Source organism: Ictalurus furcatus, chromosome 9, assembly GCF_023375685.1.
Source record: "Ictalurus furcatus strain D&B chromosome 9, Billie_1.0, whole genome shotgun sequence".
NCBI classification, from domain to species: Eukaryota; Metazoa; Chordata; class Actinopteri; order Siluriformes; family Ictaluridae; genus Ictalurus; species Ictalurus furcatus.
In genome coordinates this window covers 10,052,651-10,073,768 of record NC_071263.1, presented here as the reverse complement: position 1 = coordinate 10,073,768, position 21,118 = coordinate 10,052,651, and the positions used below count along the sequence as shown (strand labels likewise).

Genomic DNA, 21,118 nt, shown 5'->3' with positions numbered 1-21,118 from the left:
CTTAATTGAAATATTAAATAGCATATTTATAGCAAATTATTGTAGTTCTAAGTTTATGTATTATTATATTTATTTACATTTCTATTTGTATTGGGTCTGACAGATTTTTGTTTATTTGTTCATTCTTTTTCTGTCTCTTCTATTTTATATTTTATTCTCTATTCAAGCGTTTTGATCAATAATGATATGGGATTTTTTATTTTATTATTTTTCAAACCAGCATTTTATTGATAGAAAACATCAATCACTTGTGTGCTCACTCACTCAGTTGTATGCGCGCGCGCACACACACACACACACACACACACACACACACACACACACACACACACACACACCCCCACCCCCAGAGCGTAGCTTCTTTCCCCCACTTGTGTCATTCCACTGGAATGGACATAGACATCTCTGTGCTGTTTACGTCCACGCTCTGGGTCTACTGCTCAACTATTCAGTTTGCCCAATTACAGTCAGGACACAGACAATTATGAGCAGCGCTCTGGGACCGTTTACTAAAGGAGCTTCCTGGGAGGAACTCATTCAGGCAAGCATCCAGTCGTTCGGTATGTGATCCATTTCCTTCTGCTGACTTGTGTTGATGTTCCTGCAGCGTTCTACAAAGCCATGATCTATTCGTTTCAGCCAGTAATGTACTGCATGAGCTTGTTTGGATGTCTGTATGAATGGAGGAATATTAAACACTTTGAAAGAAATAAACGTAGAGTAAATTGTGTGGGGTTTCATTGTAGCTCTAATTGGTGCCTTGCGTGAAAATGTTCAGAAGATTTGCAAGTAAATAGCTATTGTGTGGTGTTGTTGGACTTTGTTGGTTATATATTTTTCTAGTGTATAGTGATCATACAATAGTCAGTTTTCTTTGTATAATTTTTTTAACATCTTATTTGAAATGTAAACATTATGCCTTGCCTATAAGCATGTTTGCCTTGCACCTCTGGGGTTGGGGGTTCGATTCCTGCCTCAGCATCCAATTTTAGGCTGATTGGCATTTCCAAATTGTCTGTAGCGTGTGTGAATGTGTTTTTAGCAAAATGTCCACACAGAGTCACTGCAATAAATCAGATAAAACATTTGGCTTAATTAACTTGCATTTGAGAAGCTGATGCTAGTGTTGTAGTACGAGTTCAAATGTAATTTGGCAGGTCTTGGTGCTCAATTCTCACATCAGAAAGCGTCCTGTGGTTTAGCAGCCTTTTGAAGGGTGAAAGAATCCAACACACAATTACCTGGAAGCCACTGCATTTTTCAGAAAGGTCAATGCTCCGAATGAGGCCTCTCAGATAATGGTCAGTCTTTGAAGCTCTGCGAGGGCTGAATCAATAGCATGACATCATACGCCCTACATCACACCCACTCGTCACAAGACAAGTGCAAAGAGAAGGAAATAAAACACACATAGAGTGTGTAATACAGAATGGTGCACTGACGATGCGTGACGTGTCAGTGTGAGCAAAAATTCAACAAGTGAGTGACAAATAAATGAATTAATTGGCTTAAATATCTGCTGATGTTTCCCTCCCCTGCATGACTTGATTAATGTGTCATCCATCCATCCATTTTATATACTGCTTATCCTACACAAAGTCACGGGGATCCTGGAGCCCATGCAAACTCCATACACACACACAGGGTGGACGTGGGATTCGAACCCCTGACCCCTAATGACATGTTTTTGCTCATCCAAATGTGGTCAAAATTGCTACACGAGATTATGTTCAGATATGAAGCTTGCAGGACAACAATTCATTAACATTAACATCATATTAGACTCACTGGGTTGCACTTGTGTCTTGTGCATATGTCTTCTTGAAATTTTTTCTTCTACAGATGACGATGGTAATGTTTGCCACAGCAACCATCTTCTGAACATCACCCTCACCATGCACAGATTACTACTGTCCTCCAAAGATCTGCTGGACAAGCTGATTATCCTATATCCTTTCAACTCAGACAATCAAAAAGTCTTATTTGTTGTTGTTGTTGTTCAATAAATTCAATTCAGTTCAATTTTATTTATATAGTGCTTTTAATAATGGACATGGTCACACAGCAGCTTTACAGAAATACAGATATAAAATTTACATTAAATTGATCTCTAATGAGTAAGGCCGAGGCAGTGGTGGCAAGGAAAAACTCCCTGAGGCAACAAGAGGAAGAAACGTGGAAAGCAACCTAACTTCATCTGGGTGACACTGGACAGTGTGTTCATAAATCATTTCTCTTCTATAACTGTATACTATAGAGTCAAACAGTGCATTAAAAGGAACTTGAGTATGCGCATCATTAGAGTATATCGTATCAAACTGAAGTTATTAACTGTTCAATGATGGAGACTTGAGTATAAACTGTTTATAGCAATTGTGGTCTTTAGACTATCAAAGGAACAACATCCACAGTCATCTTAAGGGTGTCTGTGTGGTAACATGTACTGTAATCTCATGGTGAACTTTAGGCTATACATTCAGGGCTATCTTCAGCAGTATAGCGAATGATTTTCAGGTGATGGATCCTCCTAGCAGAAGTGGGGCATCAGGATGGATCAGGAAGAGTCAGATCACTATCTCAGGGGTGTGTGTGTGTGTGTGAGAGAGAGAGAGAGAGAGAGAGAGAGAGAGAGAGAGTTAGGTAATATTAGGTTATTCTTGTGGGGGGTTCTTGGTTCATATTAGGCTTTACATTAAACAAAAACGGGGAAGAACACACTCTCTCAGTGCTGATCATCACTATGTTATACAACTTTAAGTGTAATATACTGTACATTTATTCATTTACCTGTTTACTCTCATACCAAATGTACTCATATGAGGAATTAATGTAATGTATACCAGTAATGAATACATACAGTGCCCTCCATTAATATTGTTGCTATTTTCCATGATGCCATGTATCCCAACAAAATGTCCAGGTCCTCTGGCAGAAAAACGGCCCCAAAACATTAAAGAGCCACCACCATATTTAACCGTGGGCATGAGGTACTCTTCCATATGGCTACCTCTCTGTGTGCGGCAAAACCACCTCTGGTGTTTATTGCCCAAAAGCTCTATTTTGGTTTCATCTGACCGCAGAACCCGATCCCATTTGAAGTTCCACTAGTGTCTGGAAACTGAAGACACTTGTGTTTGTTTTTGGATGAGAGTAGAGGCTTTTTTTTCTTGAAACCCTTCCAAACAACTTCTTGTTGGTGACTTCGTATTGTAGTTTTTGGAGACTTTCTGACCCCAAGACGCAACTAACTTCTGCAATTCTCCAGCTGTGATCCTTGGAGATTTTTTGGCCACTCGAACCATCCTCTTCACAGTGTGTTGAGATAATATAGACACATGTCCTCTTCCAGGTTGATTCATAACATTTCCAGTCGACTGGAACTTCTGAATTATCGCCCTGATGATGGAAACGGGCATTTCAATGCTTGTGCTATTTTCTTATAGCCACGTCCCATTTTGTGAAGCTCAACAACCTTTTGCCAACATCACAGCTATATATTCCTTGGTCTTACCCATTGTTATGAATGACTAAGGGAATTTGGCTTATGTGTTACCTCATATTTATAACCCTGTGAAACATTCAACCATTGCCATGGTTGAACAATTTCCTGTTCCTAGTCACCCAGGTGAACTAAAAAATTTTTAAATATTAATGGGAATATACTTCAAATATATTTTTCTGATGTGAATTCATTGAGGTGCCAATAATTGTTGCACACATATATTTAACAAAAGTTATATATATATATATATATATATATATATATATATATATATATATATATATATATATAAACCTGTGTTGTGTTTGCAATTGTTTGATATCCATGAGAGCAGAGTATTTTTGTGAATTATTTTAACAAAATATTAAAAGGTTAAACAATAAAGACAAATTTTCACAGCCTTCTACGCTCATATTTACCAAGGGTGCTAATATTAGTGGAGGTCACTGTAAACTGTAAACATTTAGAATAGCCAGGTTGTTGCTTTAGCATTGTATGTTGTTTAAAACAAAAACACCAGTTCTTCTTTAACTACAGAGAGTATTTCAAATTACAAAAACGTTCTTCAGTGTCAACTTACTGTGTCCCTTGTTTTCCATTTTCTTGATTACATTCCTTAAATTGTATTCTTTACCTTTAAAAATACACTGGAGGATGAAAAGTCTGCAGCGTGCCTGAAAATATGCTATTTCATTCGGTAGGTTCTCCTCTTGTCAAAAACAGAAGTATTGTTAATCTGTCCTTATCTTGAACAAACCACTTGCAGTGACTATTAGCTTTTTCAATATAAAGGACCGTAACAGGCATCTTAATATTTGTCTACAAAACATAATCTTTCATAACTGAATACTGATATATGTCAAGTAGCAGCACACTGACAATGCAGGTTTGCTCTATATTAGCAAATATTAGCAAATATTAGCAAGCTAACATTACTGTTTGCCCTGTTAGTGAAATATGACCTAGTGATAAAATCATAAACACAGAAGATGAACAGTAATATGTTTTGTCTACAGTGGTCCTCTATATCTCAGCACTGTCCACTTGATCTTTTATTAATGAAATAATCTTAGACTTTAAAACATTGTATACGTGTGACATCGTTTGATATTAATAACTAAATTTTAATCACGCACGATTATTGTGCAGTGTTGTAGACCATACACACTGCCCATGCCCACTCACATGCCATTTTTAAAAATTATTTTTTAATAAATCTTCTTTCTTTTGCAATAATTAAACATATTAAAGACTAGCTCTATTCATTTTGAGGGCATGCAAGATATTCCAAAACTAGAACCTTTAATCTGGCAGTTTAAATTAGGTTAAGGTCTCATGACTGAACAGGCCATTTTATTACAGACAGGGTAGGTTGCACCAATAAGGATTAAGCTTAAATCTAGATTAAACCAAGGTTTATCTAATAATTCTTTTGCACCAAACTTTAAACCTTGTCTAAAAATAAGCAGGTTTACATTTAAAACATCACGTTAATCCTGGATTTAATTTCACAATAAGCCTGGATTAACTATAATCTTGTTGCTCCATCACTTTAAACTCAGATTTTTAATTTTTTTATTCAAATTTTTTCATTTTCTCAGCCTGTATCGGTTATGCGAATGAGCGGTTAATAAAGGCACTTTGAATTTTTTTTACATTCAAACTTTAAATCCCTTTGTAGTCACTCAAGGGGAAATGAAAGAGTTACATTGTTGCTGTTTAGTTACACTGGAGAATTCGTATATTTCCACGTTTTTGAAATCCACATGCACTGCCGCAATGTTGTGAATGGCGAATCCATCATGGTGGAGAAAGGTAATCATAAATGGAGGTTTTAATCGCAGATTAGATTTCTAATCCCCGATTTGTTAATCTGTGTTTAAAATTAAGTGGTGCAACACAACTTGATTTAAAGTAAAGCCCAGATCAACAAATCCTAGATTCACTCTAAACTGTGCTTCATTTAATGCTTATTGGTGCAACCCACCCATACTGTAGCACTGTGTAATTCTTATCCTAATACAATCTCACACAGCTTTGCGGTATGTTTAAGGTTGCTGAATGTCTAATTTAACTAAAATCTGTTTTTATTTCTGCTGCATGTAAATTTATAAAGACTAATTTAAGTCTTGATTGGTTGCACATCTCTAGAGTATGCATTTGGGACCATCCATAGGAGAAGAAAGTCAGTCACACGCGCAGACGTTCTGCTCTATCCATCCATCCATCCATCTTCTATACTGCTTATCCTTCTCAGGGTCACAGGGAAACCTGGAGCCTATCCCAGGGAGCATCAGGCACAAGGCGGGGTACACCCTGGACCCTGGCGCCAATCCATCGCAGGGCACACAATCACATACACATTCACACACCCATTCATACACTACGGACACTTTGGAAACGCCAATCCGCCTACCATGCATGTCTTTGGACTTGGGGGAGGAAACCGGAGTACCCGGAGGAAACCCCCGCAGCACAGGGAGAACATGCAAACTCCACACACACAGGGCCCCAGTGTGAATCAAACCCCCGACCCTGGAGGTGTGAGGCGAACGTGCTAACCACTAAGCCACTGTGTGCCCATCGTTCTGCTCTAAGCAGTTTTAAACAGCTCATTGACTTAATTTAAACCCTTTTTCCCCCCCTTGACAAAATAGCATTTGACAAGCTGAAACTCTTTAGGATGTTAATGCCGTGTTAGATCTGACAGTGATCGCATCTGAAATGTGAAGGAGTAAAGCTGCTCAAAAGAAAACAGACCTCACTGTGCATATTTTCTCTATAGGTATTGGATAAGTGAGTTCTGGACCATGTTCCAGTTGCACAGCTGTCTGGCAGAAACGGTGGAGCAATTTAAGGAGCTTATGAGGGAACATGGACAGGAGAATCTCTGCCCTTTACTGCAAACCAAGTGGATGTCAGTGTTGTAATAATATCAATTCTTGCTTTCATATAATTTACTGTTGAAACAAAATTCACACGATACTTTAAATAATAATAAATTTAAAAAAACCTCCATCTTTCTCTGAATATTGATTGGATTGCAAAGAAATATTAAATGAATGCTTGTATCTGATCTGATTTAGGGGTGACCGAGTGTGGTCTCAGAAAGCCAGTCAGAAAATCAAGGTAAGAAGCAGCAGAAAGAGGAAAGTGTCATTGCTCTTCGATCATTTGGAGCCAGTGGAGTTAGCAGAACATCTCACCTACTTGGAGTTCAAATCTTTCTGCAGGATATCTGTGAGTACTTTTTCCACAAAGGTAAAATGGTCAAATGCGCTCTTTATCTCGCAGTACGAATCTACATGACTACATCAATGTCTATTCATTTGTGAAAACCATAATAAAAGGATGGGGGGGATTGGGTATTCAATTATACCTGTTTATTCTGAAACAAATATTAAGAAATGGTATACATTTCAAGTATAATAAAATTTCAAGGTTCCTTGATTTTTTTTTTCTTAAAAAGAAATTCACACCAAGAGCGTTAACTATAAAAGATAACTATAACGATAACTATATTAGTGTCCACACCAACACACGATATCGTTCTGTTTATTCGCTGCAGTTACGCTGTCTGCTGCTTTAAATCCTCGAGCTCTTTAAAGAAGGATGGATTCTGATTGGCTGTCATTGTTTTTTGGAGAAAATCGTTCTGAAAGTGATTCCACCGATATCGTTTCTCTGTGCCGCTATAGTTATAGTCGTGGTGTGGACTCTGCTATTCTTTTATATTTAGAATGATTTTTAGAACTATATCGTTATAGATATCGTCCTTGGTGTGAATGGGCCTTTATTCATTTACTCAAGATGACCACTAATAAACACTCCAATGATTAGTATTAGTAAGTTCATATACATGTAAGGCTTGTCATTTATTTCAGTTTGCAGATTACCAGAAATATATCCGAAATGAGTGTTTGTCAGAGAACCCCACGATGGAGCGTTCCATTGCACTGTGCAATGGTATCTCCCAGTGGGTACAGCTCATGGTGCTCAGTCGACCGACCTCTCAGCTCCGAGCCGAGGTTTTCACCAAGTTCATCTATGTAGCGCAGGTAACATGCTCCGCATTTCAGGATGTTCTTCCACCTCCAACTTTTAATGAATCGGATTCATTAACCATTATTGATTAAGTTGGAGTCAAGAGCAAATATTCAAGCAAATCCTGTAGATGTGTCATAGATTACTAATGATTGTAATGGTAGCAGTGCTTGAAGTGGAAAAAATAAGTGCTGGGAATCCCATTTTTGTCATGTTAGTGCATGTGGTACTGGTACGGAAAAAAGAACAACCTTTTGGTATTTACAAGAGCAAAACACAGATGTACCGCAACTGTGTATAAGCAAGTACCGGCCCACTTTAAGCACAGGACTGTACTCATTTCACTGTTGTTTTGTGTTGTTATGCTGTAATTAGTATAATTGTACTGTCATCTGTCATTTGAGAAATGCTCAAATGTACGAAAGGAATGGGGAATTTCCTGTGTTCGTGATGATACTGCATGTGGAAAGAGATGATTATCACCTGCAGTATGCTGGAAAGAGGCGGTGATTACCAGCTACTGAGACCTCAAAATACTCTGAACACTAAGACTCAGACTCACACCAAAGCCATGTGTTCTTGAGAAATGAATAAGATCTAGACTCCAAACTCTGCCAGTAATCTAAAACACGTAATGAGTATCTTTATCGGATGTCGGGAAAACCCACAATGGAATGTCCCGTTGTGCTAAGCAACGGTATCTCCCATATATTGAACATCCAAAATGTCATGTGTTGCTTTTGATTTCCATCTAGCAAGAAAAATCACAAACAGGCACATCCATACACACTTATTAATATTTGTTTTGATAATCTTTTGTGTTCCACTGCTGCAGAACCTCCAGCAGATGCAGAACTTTAACTCTCTTATGGCTGTGGTGGGCGGCCTCTGTCACACATCTATTTCCCGACTGAAAGACACGTGTACACACGTGCCAAATGAAACCACCAAGGTATGATATCCATCTGGATATTCTGAAATTTCATGGACATGTGGAAAAAATTTGAAATCATAGTATGGTCATATTTCACTGATAGGTTTCACTTAGAACCTAAACTTCAATTGCTAACAAAGCTAACGATTAATTCAAGTACTGAAGTACTTGTGAGAAAACGGATCTAAAAGTGTCATAATATAATATTAAACTATTCTTTCCTTTTAAGCCTCAACTCTATGTGTCTACATGTGTTTGTGTTGGTCCTACATTACCTAGGAGTACCTGACCTGGAATTTAATTCGTTACATTTTATTTTAATCATAGAAATTGTCACAAGTAAGCTTTACAGAAATTGATATGTAGATTTAGATCCCTAATGAGCAAACCAGAAGCAGCAGTGGCAAGGAAAAACTCCCTGAGATGGCATGAGAACATATTATGTTAATGTATAAAGCCTGTATTGTGTTGAAAGGATGTTGTGTAAGAGCATCAGTCTTTATGATTACAGCAGCAGTTCTTAGAAGATACCGTTTACAGTATTCAGGTGAGATTAGCTACTGAGAGAAGGGTGAGACTTGAGAATAAACTCTTTTGGGGAAGAAGAAATCTGTAGCGTATCCATGCAGGACTATCCGCAATAGCAGAGACTGCAGCAGCACCAGAAGTAGAGCATCAGGATGAATCAGACAGGTCCAGAGAGTGAGTTGCTCAAGGCTCTTTTTCTCCACAGGTTCTGAATGAAATGACTGATCTGCTCTCATCATCTCGAAACTACGAGAATTACAGACAAGCATACAGCAAATCTACAGGCTTCAAGATTCCTATCTTGGGCGTCCATCTGAAAGACTTGATTGCTGTGAACGAGGCCATGACTGACTACATGGACAACGGCAAGATCAATGTGCAGAAACTTCAGGCCCTCTACAACCACATAAACGAACTCATCCAACTGCAGCAGAATCCACCACTCCTGGATGCAAACAAAGACTTAGTGCACTTACTGACAGTCAGTACTGGCTTTATCTTCTATACACTACATGCTTAGGAACGTACACCGATCAGTCGTCTAGCCAGTACAATTTGGCCCTTGTCAAAATCGCTTACGCTGGCCTATTTTTTCTGCTTCTAACACATCAACGTCGAGAACTGACTGTTCACTTGCTGCCTAATACTGTGTATCCCACCCCTTGACAGGTGCCATTGCATGTTATGGCTGATCGGTGTATGTCTCATTAACCCATTCCACCTCTTTATAGCAATACACATGTTAAAAAAATTTTTTTGTGAAAATACCTAATATATTGTATGTTCATTTTAATTAGCAATATAAAGAATATTGATGAAAACATGAGACACATGAATACGAACTGGAATAAAATATGAAATTACATTTACGGCATTTGGCAGAAAGCCCCTTATCCAGAGAGACTTACATTTTTCTCATTTATACAACTGAGCATTTGAGGGTTAAGGGCCTTGCTCAAGGGCCCAGCAATGGCAGCTTGGCAGTGCTGGGATTTTTAACTCATGACCTTCCAAGCAGTAGTCCAACATCTTAACCACTGAGCTACCACTGGCCCACTAAAATCAACTTTTTTGTTTCATATTCAGAAAGTCCAGTTATTTTAAGTTTTCTATCCACTAATTACTTTCAGGTTGAAACCAGAACTCCAGTCTGTATTTTTTTTCTTCTTTTTTTTTGTAATAAGAGAAACAAAGGCAAGCACATATATATATTTATACGTATGTATATGTACAATATCTCACAAAAGTGAGTACACCCCTCACATTTTTGTAAATATTTGATTAAATCTTTTCATGTAACAACACTGAAGAAATGACACTTGTCATTACTTTACAATGTAAAGTAGTGAGTGTACAGCTTGTGTAACAGTGTAAATTTGCTGTCCCCTCAAAATAACTCAACACACAGCCATTAATGTCTAAACCGCTGGCAACAAAAGTGAGTACACCCCTGAGTGAAAATGTCAATGTGTGTTGAGTTATTTTGAGGGGACAGCAAATTTACACTGTTATACAAGCTGTATACTCACTACTTTACATTGTAGCAAAGTGTCATTTCTTCATTGTTGTCACATTAAAAGATATAATCAGATATTTACAAAAATGTGAGGGGTGTAGTCACTTTTGTGAGATACTGTGTGTGTATACACACACACACACACACGATATACAAGAAACATAATAGTTCACATGCTCTTAGCTTACAACCTAAATGTATAATTTATTTTATTTTATTTTTTTTTCCAGAGTTTACAGGTAAATGCAGTCAGTAATCTCATAAAATACACTATACTGTATACAAGCTCAAAAGTATTACATGCTCTTCGGTGGCATTAGAAAATGGTGCATCACATCATTTTTTAAAAAAAATCTCATATACAGTAGTTCTCTGTAGAATTAAACAAAACCATTTTTGCTTTAAGCAATTGTACAAACTGATTTCTGAAGTATTTTTTTTTTCCTCTGACCTCTGTCTTGTTATTGGAGGCAGTGAGATGTGCGGGTGTTTTACATGGTTACAGACAAGGAAGGTGAAAACCTTAAGAATTGAATTCTACTTCATTCAGACTAGGTGTGGGTGATGGAAAAGAAAACAGCGTACAGTGTTTCTCCTGAAGGATGACTAAGAAATGTTTTGCTGGTTCTCCCACACAGCTGTCTCTTGACCTATACTACACCGAGGATGAAATCTACGAGCTGTCCTACGCGAGGGAGCCGAGGAACCACAGAGCACCTGTGAGTGCAGCTACAAACTTTGTGTGTTTCGGATTTGTAATAAATTAAAGTGTTAGAGGTTTTAATGTTGGACGTTATTAAGACCGCTCACGCTGCGGATAACCATGGGGAAGATTTTGCGCCAGTGCAAAATCCAATCACACCAATGATGAACGTTGAAATATGATGCACAAATGGTGACAACACCTAACAATCTAATGTAAGCTGTAAACAAATGGTGATGTACGTAACTCCTAAGTCTTACTGGAAGCTGTATGTATTCGTTTTAACACTTCATTTTTAGTTGTAATTGTGAAAAGCTTGGTTTAGATTTCAACAATCAATGCAGTGGCAATGAAGAAACAGTGAGTCAATAAGACAGTCTTTATATGGATGAAAGCTCCTCCTGGAAAATGATACTGTTTTAACAACAATGCCACCTAATACTTCTTCAGACAGTGGTTGCATTTCAGTGTGGCTCGATGAAAGTGAAACGCAGTGCAATAGGGAATTACATTCACATTTACAAGACTCGAGACAAGTCAGCTATCCCATCCATTTTCCATATCCTACACAGGGTCACGGGGAGTATGGAGCCTATCCCAGGAGACTCAGGGTACAAGGCAGGGGGACACCCTGGCCGGGGTCCCAACCCATCACACGCACATTCACACACCCTTTCACACACTATGGACAATTTAGATTGTAGGCCAGTCAGCCTACAGCACGTCTTTAGACTGGGGGAGGAAACACAAGTCAGCAATTAATTCTTTAAAAAAAAAAGCAGTCCCCTGCTGAAGAGGTCATGTAACGCAAGAGCGATGAAAGCGTTTGCTTTTCAGTGTGATACAGTTTCTGCATGTCATTAATGAAAAGCAATTCTTTTTGTGTATTGTATTTTCCACTGGTGTGGTTGCAGTTTACTCTGGCATGGAATCTTCTCCATAGGTCAAAGTAGGAACCAAAAAACTAATCATAACAAATCAGTTTAGGGTATTTTATATCTATATCTATTTTTGTTGTTGTTGTTCTCCGTCAGCCAGCAACTCCTTACAGACCCCCTGTGGTGGTGGACTGGGCTTCAGGCGTTGCTCCCAAGCCAGATCCCAAAACCATCAGCAAACACGTTCAGAGAATGGTCGATGTGAGTGTTGCATGAGCCATAAACGCAATTTCTTTGATTGTTCCCTGCCTTTGAAAAGAGTGCATTAGGTTTTTCAAGAAAATGTCTACATACTTAGGCTATTTTTATCAACCATCTTATATGATTGTTTCTATTCATATACAACCCCTGGCAAAAATGATGGAATCACCACACTTACAGGATGTTCACCCCGATTTTAGTTTTACTTCGTAGCAAATAAATAAATCACAGATATGACAAAACAATTTTTGTTTAATAGCTGAACATTCAGGTTTCCTGAAACATACTTCAAACTAATGAAATTACATTGTTTTAATTAATGGCTATTTTTTCTCTCCAGATAAAATAGGTAAAAAATGTATGGAATCATCAACAAAAAAATTACACTTAGTACATTGTTGTTCCTCCTCTGGCTTTGACGTATGGCCTGGCCTGAATTCTTTGAGGCATGGACTAATGAAAAACAATATTCTCCATCTCCTGGTTCCAACTTTCTCAAATAGCGCTTTCCAGGATGGAGCGTTGTCACGGACCAATTTTAAAAAATTTCCACCATAAATTTTCAATCGGATTGAGATCCGGACTGTTTGCTGGCCGTGTCATTGAGATGATCTGACTTTCCTTAAGAAAAGCTTTAACACTCTGCTCTGGGGCAAGATGCATTATCCTCCTGAAAAATGACTTCATCATCAAAAAACCTATTTTCTATCCATGGAATGAGAAGTGTGTCCAAATTTTCACTGTGCACCTGTGCCTTGACTCTTGAGGTCTCCCCTGGTCCTTTTATGCAACTCCATATCATAAATGAGTGGGGAAATATGATTGTTTACTTCAGGCAGTCATCTTTATATGTTTTATTAAAATGGCACCAGACAAACGTTCCAGCATCATCTTGGCCAATGCAGATTCGTGATTCATCACTGAATATCACTTTCATCCAATCATCCACGCTCCATGATTGCTTCTCTTTAGCCCACTGTAACCTTGTTTTCTTCTGTTAAGGAATTAGTGCTGGTTTTCATTTGTCTTTTCTATACGTAACTCCCATTTCATTCAGCCGATTTCTTACAGTTATGTCACAAACACTGACTCCTGTTTCCGCTCATTTGTTTTTCATTTATTTTGTTGTGCATTTTCTATTTTCAAGGCATATTGCTTTGAGTTTTCTATCCTGACGCTGTGACATCTTCCTTGGTCTATCCGTATGTTTTCCTTTTATAACCTTCCCATTTAGTTTATTCTTGCACCAAAATTTAGACACAGCTGACTGGGAATAACCAACATCTTTTACCATACTCCGTGCTGGATTTCCTTCTTGAAGGAGTTTTATAATCCTTTCCATTGTTTCAATTGATAACTCTCTTGTTGGGGCCATGTTTCATTTTAAAAAATCCAAGGTTAAGGTCTGTAAGCACTCTCTTTTAACTGCAGACTAATCTGCATTTTTAGGCTTGTGCTGGTATTTGTTTTAGAAATGCAAATTACAATGTGATTCCATTGATCTGAAAAAATATGCCATTAATTGAAATAATTTCATTTAATTTGTCTGAGGTATGTTTAACAAAGCCAGAATGTTCAGTTATTAAACAAAAATTGTTTTGTGTCATAGCCGTGATTTGTTTATTTGCTACGAAGTAAAAAATCCAGGTGAACACCCTCTAAGTGTGGTGATTCCATCATTTTTGCCAGAGGTTGTAAATCCGTAGATTATAAAGATTTATTTGTTTATTATAGTAACAAAATGTCTATATGAATCCATGGAATCATACATGTTATTCTGGTCCTTGCGTCTGTTTTCCGGCAGTCTGTATTTATGAATTATGATCATGACGAAAGGGGCTTCATCTCCCACGAAGACTTTGAGAAAATTGCTGCGAGCTTCCCTTTCTCATTCTGTGTTACAGACAAGGACAAGTGAGTATTGAGAATGAAAAAAGATTGCAGCAAGAATTAGACGTTGTTTGTGTATGCACAATACAATTTTAATAGGATCTGACAGGATCTGTTAATATTATATGGCCAAAGGTATGTGGACACCTGACCACATACAGTATTATCCCAATTATGAGTCACTTAATGTTCATTGTTCCTTGCTTCTATCATGCATGGTGCATCTCAGTACCAAAGGAAATGCTTCCAACAGCGAGTTCACCTTTACTTTCACATTAGTTACTCAGCTTTTACTCTCCTTGCTGCTCAATACAGAGACGGACTCATCAGCAGAGACGAGATCACAGCTTATTTCATGCGGGCCAGCGTCATCTGTTCCAAACTCGGCCTAGGCTTTTCTCACAACTTCCAAGAAACCACATACATGAGGCCTACCTTCTGTGACAACTGCTCAGGATTTGTAAGTCATACTAACATACAGAAAAGATCATACTGCTATGAAGCAAGCAGCTCTGCTGAGTCACACTGAAATTCATTTTTTTAAAAATTGTGTTGCAGTTGTGGGGCGTCATTAAACAAGGCTACAGATGCAGAGGTGAACAGTCATTCCTTTACTATTTTATGATGGTGGACAGTCAATATATTATTATATTATAAACAGCTAAGCACAACCTTTGTGGTCACCTGACCATCACACCCATATATGGTTCTTCCCCGAATTGTTGCGACAAAGTTGGAAGCACACAATTGACTTTGTATGCTTTAGCATTGCAGTTTCCCTTCACGGGATCTCATGAGCCCAAAAATGTTCCAGTATGACACTCCACCTGTGCACAAAGTGAGCTCCACGAAGACATGGTTTGCCAAGGTTGGAGTGAAAGAATTTGAATGGCCTGCACCGAGCCCTCACCTCAATCCCACTGAACATGTTTGTGTTGGACTGCACCCCAGGCCTCCTCACCCAACATCAGTGCCCGTCCTCTTGTTGGGGAATGAGCACAAATCACCACAGCCACACTCCAAAATCTAGTGGAAAGCATTCCCAGAAGAGTGGATGTTATTATAATAGTAAATATTGGGACTAAATCTTGATTGGGATATTCAAAAAGCACATATGGGTGTGATGGTCATGTGTCCACTAACGTTTGGCCATATAAGTTGGGAAGTCTATACTGCTTATCTTGTGATTCTGCAGACTGTGGAATGAACTGCCACAAATCCTGCAAGGATCAAGTAGCATTCGAGTGTAAAAAGAATGCCAAACCAAGCAGCAGTGCAGACGGGAGTCCACCTTCTAATACGCCAGATACCTCAACACGTGGGCCTGATGGTGAGATAACAGAACGTGTAAAGCAATAAAACTTTTAAAAATAATGAGTAAAAATATAAGAATCAGCAACATATGCTATGGTTTAAATCAGAGCGTCTCAACCTTTTGTAACTAAAGCCCCCGCTATCACGTGGCACCCCCCCCCCCCCAATATTGGACGAGACCAGGTATAATGATTACCTACCTACCTAGCTAACTAACTAACTTATAATGTGTATTTGTTAGATAGATTTTTTTGTGTGTTTTTGTACTTTTTTTTAGTTACTTTTCATAACTTTTATGATTTTTTAAATAACTTTTACAAAACTATATAACGGACAGGTATGGATCATGAATGATCAAAAATGTTTCTGAACACTATAACCACTTTGAACAAGAGAACTAGGCTGTAATAACATGGACTATTTTACATGTAAAACATGTTGCATTACATTCGTCTTGCGTTCTAAAAACATTCACATGAGTGATTTAAATTGGCACGAAGCGTGTGTCTCGTTATCCATGACATTGTTAAATCTCCGGGTCTCAGCCCCTCACTGAACAGAGCAGACGCAGAGAGAGGTGTGAATGCAGTGGGAAAGCAAGACCTCGCGCTTGCAGGACAGTACTGGATACATTTGGAAAGTTGCTAATGTTTGTCCAAAAAGTCGCTAGATTTGTCTTTAGGCGCTGTTTTTTTTTTTCCTCAAAAAATTCGCTAAATGGGTCGGAAAAGGTGCTAAATTGGCAACACTGGTCTGCACTGATGGCTAGATAAAAGGCAGACTAAGCTCCACCTCTCCCCAGCAAAAAGAAAATACAGAGAGAGAGGGAACGCGGGGTTTTTCATTTATGCACATTTTATTTGAAAAGCAATAAAATATACGACTATGCAAATGATGCCCTGTCTGTATTTTTTTCTTGAAAACAATTTGCGCCCCCTGGTTGAGAACCACTGATTTAAATGATTGATGATGGTCAGTTTTGGATTGAACCAGGCTATAAAAACTGTTAAACAATTTTGAGGAAGTGGTTTTTCGTTTTGGATGCCCCGACTGAATTTAATACTGTTAACTCTTTTTTTATACTCTGAATTTAATACTCTTAACTTTTTTCTTTTTTTTTTTTTGCAGGGTCCGATGAAACTCGGTTTGTATATCCACCTGATGCTCTAACAGACAACTCTGAGTGCCACAAACAGTTCAGTCCGAGCACAGCACCAAGAACAATAATGGTGCACAGAAGTACTCAGACAGAGGGAACTCCATCATCCAGCCATTTGCAGTCATCTTTGCTGTGTCCAAGCGGTCCCCTCACACCATGCCCGAGCCCTGTTCCTCAGCGCAAACGAGTCTGTGCCAACAAGACTCACAACACACTTAACCCTGCTGACGAGAACAAGCCCAGCTATGAAGCTCTAGAGAAGGTTATTGATGTTTCAGCAGGATTTTTAAAATACTTCTTTCGGTTCTGTTTACTACTGAGCAAGGAATTTATTTTAAAATACACAAAATACATACCATCATCTCAGTTATGGTGAAGGGTCCTAGGTTCAATCCTGAGCTGTGACTGTCTGTGTTAAGTTCCCCTGCATGTTCTCCCAGTGTCCGTGTGGGATAAATGGTCTGCACTTATTTAGCGCTTTTATCCAAAGCACTTTACACTGTGTCTCATTCACCCATTCACTCACACACCAATGGTAGCAGAGCTGTCATGCAAGGCGCTAACTTGCCATCAGGAGTAACTTGGGGTTCAGTGTCTTGCCCAAACTACACTTTGGCATGTGGAGTTATGCGGGCCGGGAATCGAACCGCCAACCCTACAATTAGTGGACAACCCGCTCTACCGCCGCCCCACCCTGGATTCCTCCAGGTTTCCCCAGTTTCCTCCCACCTCCCAAAAATATGTCAGTATGGTGGACTGACAAATCTAAATTGCCTCCAGGTGTTAATGAATGAGTGAATGTGTGTGCATGGCGTCCTGCAATGTACTGGTGTCCCGTCCAATGTGTACTCCCACCTCATGCCCAGCGTTCCCAAGATTGTCTCCGGATCCACCGTGACCCTGACAGGTTAAAGTGGTTACTGAACGTGAGTATGCGAGTGAGTTATTACTAATATTAGTAAGACACAAGACCATTTGGAATGCTTAGGGATCCTCTCGGTGGCAGGTGTGAGAGCATGAAATGTGACGGAATGTGCGATGCTTGGTTTCATATTTACAAATGCCAGTTCATTCATTCATTCATTCTCAGTGTATGCTTTATTCTGGTCAGTGTTGAAGTGGATCCAAAGCCTATACCAGGAACACTGGGTGTGAGGCAGGAAAACATCCTGGATGGGACACCAATTTATTGCAGAGCACCACACACACATTCACAGTCTGGCTTGTTTTTGGGACATAAACAGTAACCCAAGCTCAGGATCAAACCATGGATCTGGAGGCAGCAAAGATAACAGTCATTTTGAAAGAGCATAAGGATCTGCATGATTTTCCTTTTCTAATTTAGCCACTATAATCTTGTAGTGCAAGTGGTTCTGTGATAGAGATTATATAATATAATATATATATATATATATATATATATATATATATATATATATATATACACACACACACACACACACACACACACACACACACGCACGCACGCACAAACACGCACACACACACACTGATCAGTCATAACATTAAAATCACATGCCTAATATTGTGTAAGTCCCCTTTGTGCCACAAAAACAGCTTTGACCCATTGAGGCATGGACTTCACAAGACCTCTGAAGGTGTGCTGTGGTCTCTGGCAACAAGATGTTAGCAGCAGATCCTTTAAATCCTGTAAGTTGCGAGGTGGGGCATCCGTGGATCAGACTTGTTGTGTAGCACATTCCACAGCTTAATCAGATTGAGAGCAGCAACCTTAGTTTTCCCCAGGAGGTCTCCCATCCAGGTACTGGCCAGGCTCAGTCAGCCCTGTTCAGCTTCATTGGAAACCAGGTGAGAGCTGCAGGGTGATATGGCTCTGGGCAATGCAACACCTTGAATTCTTTGTCATGATCCCCAAACCATTCCTGAACAATTTTTGCAGTGTGCAACGTTTAGTTAGGTGGTACTGTCTGCAACAATGTTTAGGTAGGTGGTATGTGTCAAAGTAACATCCACATGAATGCCAGGACCCAAGGTTTCCCAGCAGAACATTGCCCAGAGCATCAAACTGCCCATGTAAGCTTCCCTTCTTCCCACAGTGCATCTTGATGCCATCTCTTCCACAGGAAAGTGACACACACACCCGGCAATCCACATGATGTAAAAGAAAACATCATTCATCAGACCAGGCTACCTTCTTCCATTGCTCCATAGTCCATTTCTGATGCTCACATGCCCACTGTAGGCAAGGGTCAACACGGGCACTCTGACTCTACGGCTGTACAGCCCCATACGCAGCAAGCTGAGAGAAATGTGTCAGAAGACACCGTGCACATCATAGCCTACATGAACTTTTTCAGTAGTTTGTGCTCGAGTACCTCTTCTGTGGGATCGGACCAGAGGGGCTAGCTTTTGCTCCCCACGCATATCAATGAGACTTGGGTGCCCATGACCCTGTTGGCGGGTCACCATTTGTCCTGGGCGCACGGTGGTTTAGTGGTTAGCATGTTCGCCTCACACCTCCAGTGTTGGGGGATCGATTCCCACCGTGTGTGCGGAGTTTGCAAGTTCTCCCCGTGCTGCGGGGGTTTCCTCCCCCAGTCCAAAGACATGCATGGTAGGCGGATTGGCATGTCCAAAGTGGCCGTAGTGTATGAATGGGTGTGTGAATGTGTGTGGAAGGAGCCTCCCCTGGCACACCCTGGGCAACGTTCAGTATCATGCTGCTGAGCGACTAATCCTTCCACCACGATGGTTCCACTATGAAGTGGAACCTCGAAACGAAAAGAAGACCACCACCATTTGTCCTTCCTTGGACCACTTTTGGTACATACTAACCACTGCATACCAGGAGCACCCCTCAAGACCCACTTTTCCTGCTTCCAGTCGTGAACCGACTGTTCACTTGCTGCCTAATATGTGCCACTGTAACAAGTAACAATGTTATTCATGTCACCCGTCAGTGGTTTTAATGTCATGACTGATCAGTGTATACATTTTTACAGTGTGAAACTGTGTGGAATAATTTTGTGTTTATGTGTGTTTAGGAAAATCAGTCCCTACAGACGAGCAATGAGAGGCTCAAGAGAAAGCTAAAAGAAGCCGAACGTGAGGTGGAGATCCTAAAAACACTCTTGAAACGGAATGCACTCCGTCCAGTGGACGAAGATTCCTCTTCATCTTCTTGATCTTGTAAACCTTTTGCTTGTTAAAACCCAAAATGCAGGACAGCCCTGGCCTCATGGACTAGTGATCCACTTTACCCTACTATAATCATGACGTTCATAATTCACTTGAACTCAGGGTCACGAATTCTCTGAACACATTCAGTTTTAAAGCAGATTCCTCTGTACATCTACGTCTATACATTCAATACCACTACTATACTTATCTATTATTAATAATGATATGTTAGGTGTGTGATATCTGGGGCATTTCATTAGTTTTTTGTTTTTTTAAAGTGCATTTTTATTTAAACAGCTCTGCTGTTTCAGACTGTATACCAGTACACACGAGCTACTGCATCTTCACTTCCTCGCAGTATAATGACACTGATATCTGTGAAAAGAAGGCATTGTTGTGCTCAGTTTTCTTTTAATTAGCTGATATAGAACAGAAGGACAGCTGGCAGGTTAGTAACACACCTTAGTATGTGTAATACATACAATGCCAAGTTTAGTCGCACCTACTTACAGATAAATTGTTTCATAGTTAATACTAAATTTAATTAACCGTGATATTTCTGGTGCTAGCAGTCTTAACAAGATGGAACAGTGAAAACCATTAAAATGATATTTCACTTGAAAAACAGACTCAGTAGCTAAGAGACAAAAACATACTGTCTTGCATAATTATTATTAGTCATTCCTCTGACTCAATAAGCCTTGTATTGTGTTTAATTTATTAGTCATTTTGTAGACCCTTTATGAACATCAGCGTTATTGACAGTCTGTTGGCAGATAGCTGGCGCAGGAGTCTAAATCGTGTCGCACTGCATTATGGGATCTTTCTGCTGGTTTGGAAGGGTTAGTTCCAAACAAATAATCTGATTAGTGATCATTAGAGTAACGATTAAGAAAAAAAAATTCTTGGCTATAAAACAATGCAATTTCTATATAAACATAGCAAAGTAGTCTCCAATTGGTCCATTTTTTTAAAGATGGCAATGTTTAAAATACATACAGTCCCCTCCAAACCTATTGGAATGGCAAGGCCAATTCATTTGTTTGTGCTATACATCAAAGACATTTGGGTTTGAGATCGAAATATAGATATGAAGACGAGAGTTTTCAGCTTTTATTTCCTGGTGTTCACATCTAGATGTGTTAAACAACATAAAACATAGAAGCTTTTGTATCATATCACCCAATTTTTAGGTGAGCAACAGTATAGGAAAAGGTAAGTCTTGAA

General features: G+C 39.3%; 1 protein-coding gene across 1 annotated transcript; it reads left to right on the top strand.

Moving 5' to 3' along the window:
- Positions 1-329: 329 nt before the first annotated feature.
- On the top strand, positions 330-20,496 carry LOC128612549 (RAS guanyl-releasing protein 1-like). The gene is made up of 16 exons (XM_053632847.1): positions 330-560; positions 1,843-1,948; positions 4,137-4,199; positions 6,288-6,419; positions 6,589-6,742; positions 7,387-7,560; positions 8,382-8,498; positions 9,214-9,489; positions 11,163-11,243; positions 12,262-12,366; positions 14,171-14,280; positions 14,572-14,716; positions 14,815-14,851; positions 15,452-15,586; positions 16,681-16,991; positions 19,756-20,496. Exons 1-16 carry the CDS (start codon positions 485-487, stop codon positions 19,894-19,896), a joined length of 2,163 nt encoding a protein of 720 aa, XP_053488822.1. The 5' UTR covers positions 330-484; the 3' UTR covers positions 19,897-20,496.
- The last annotated feature ends 622 nt before the right edge of the window (positions 20,497-21,118 follow it).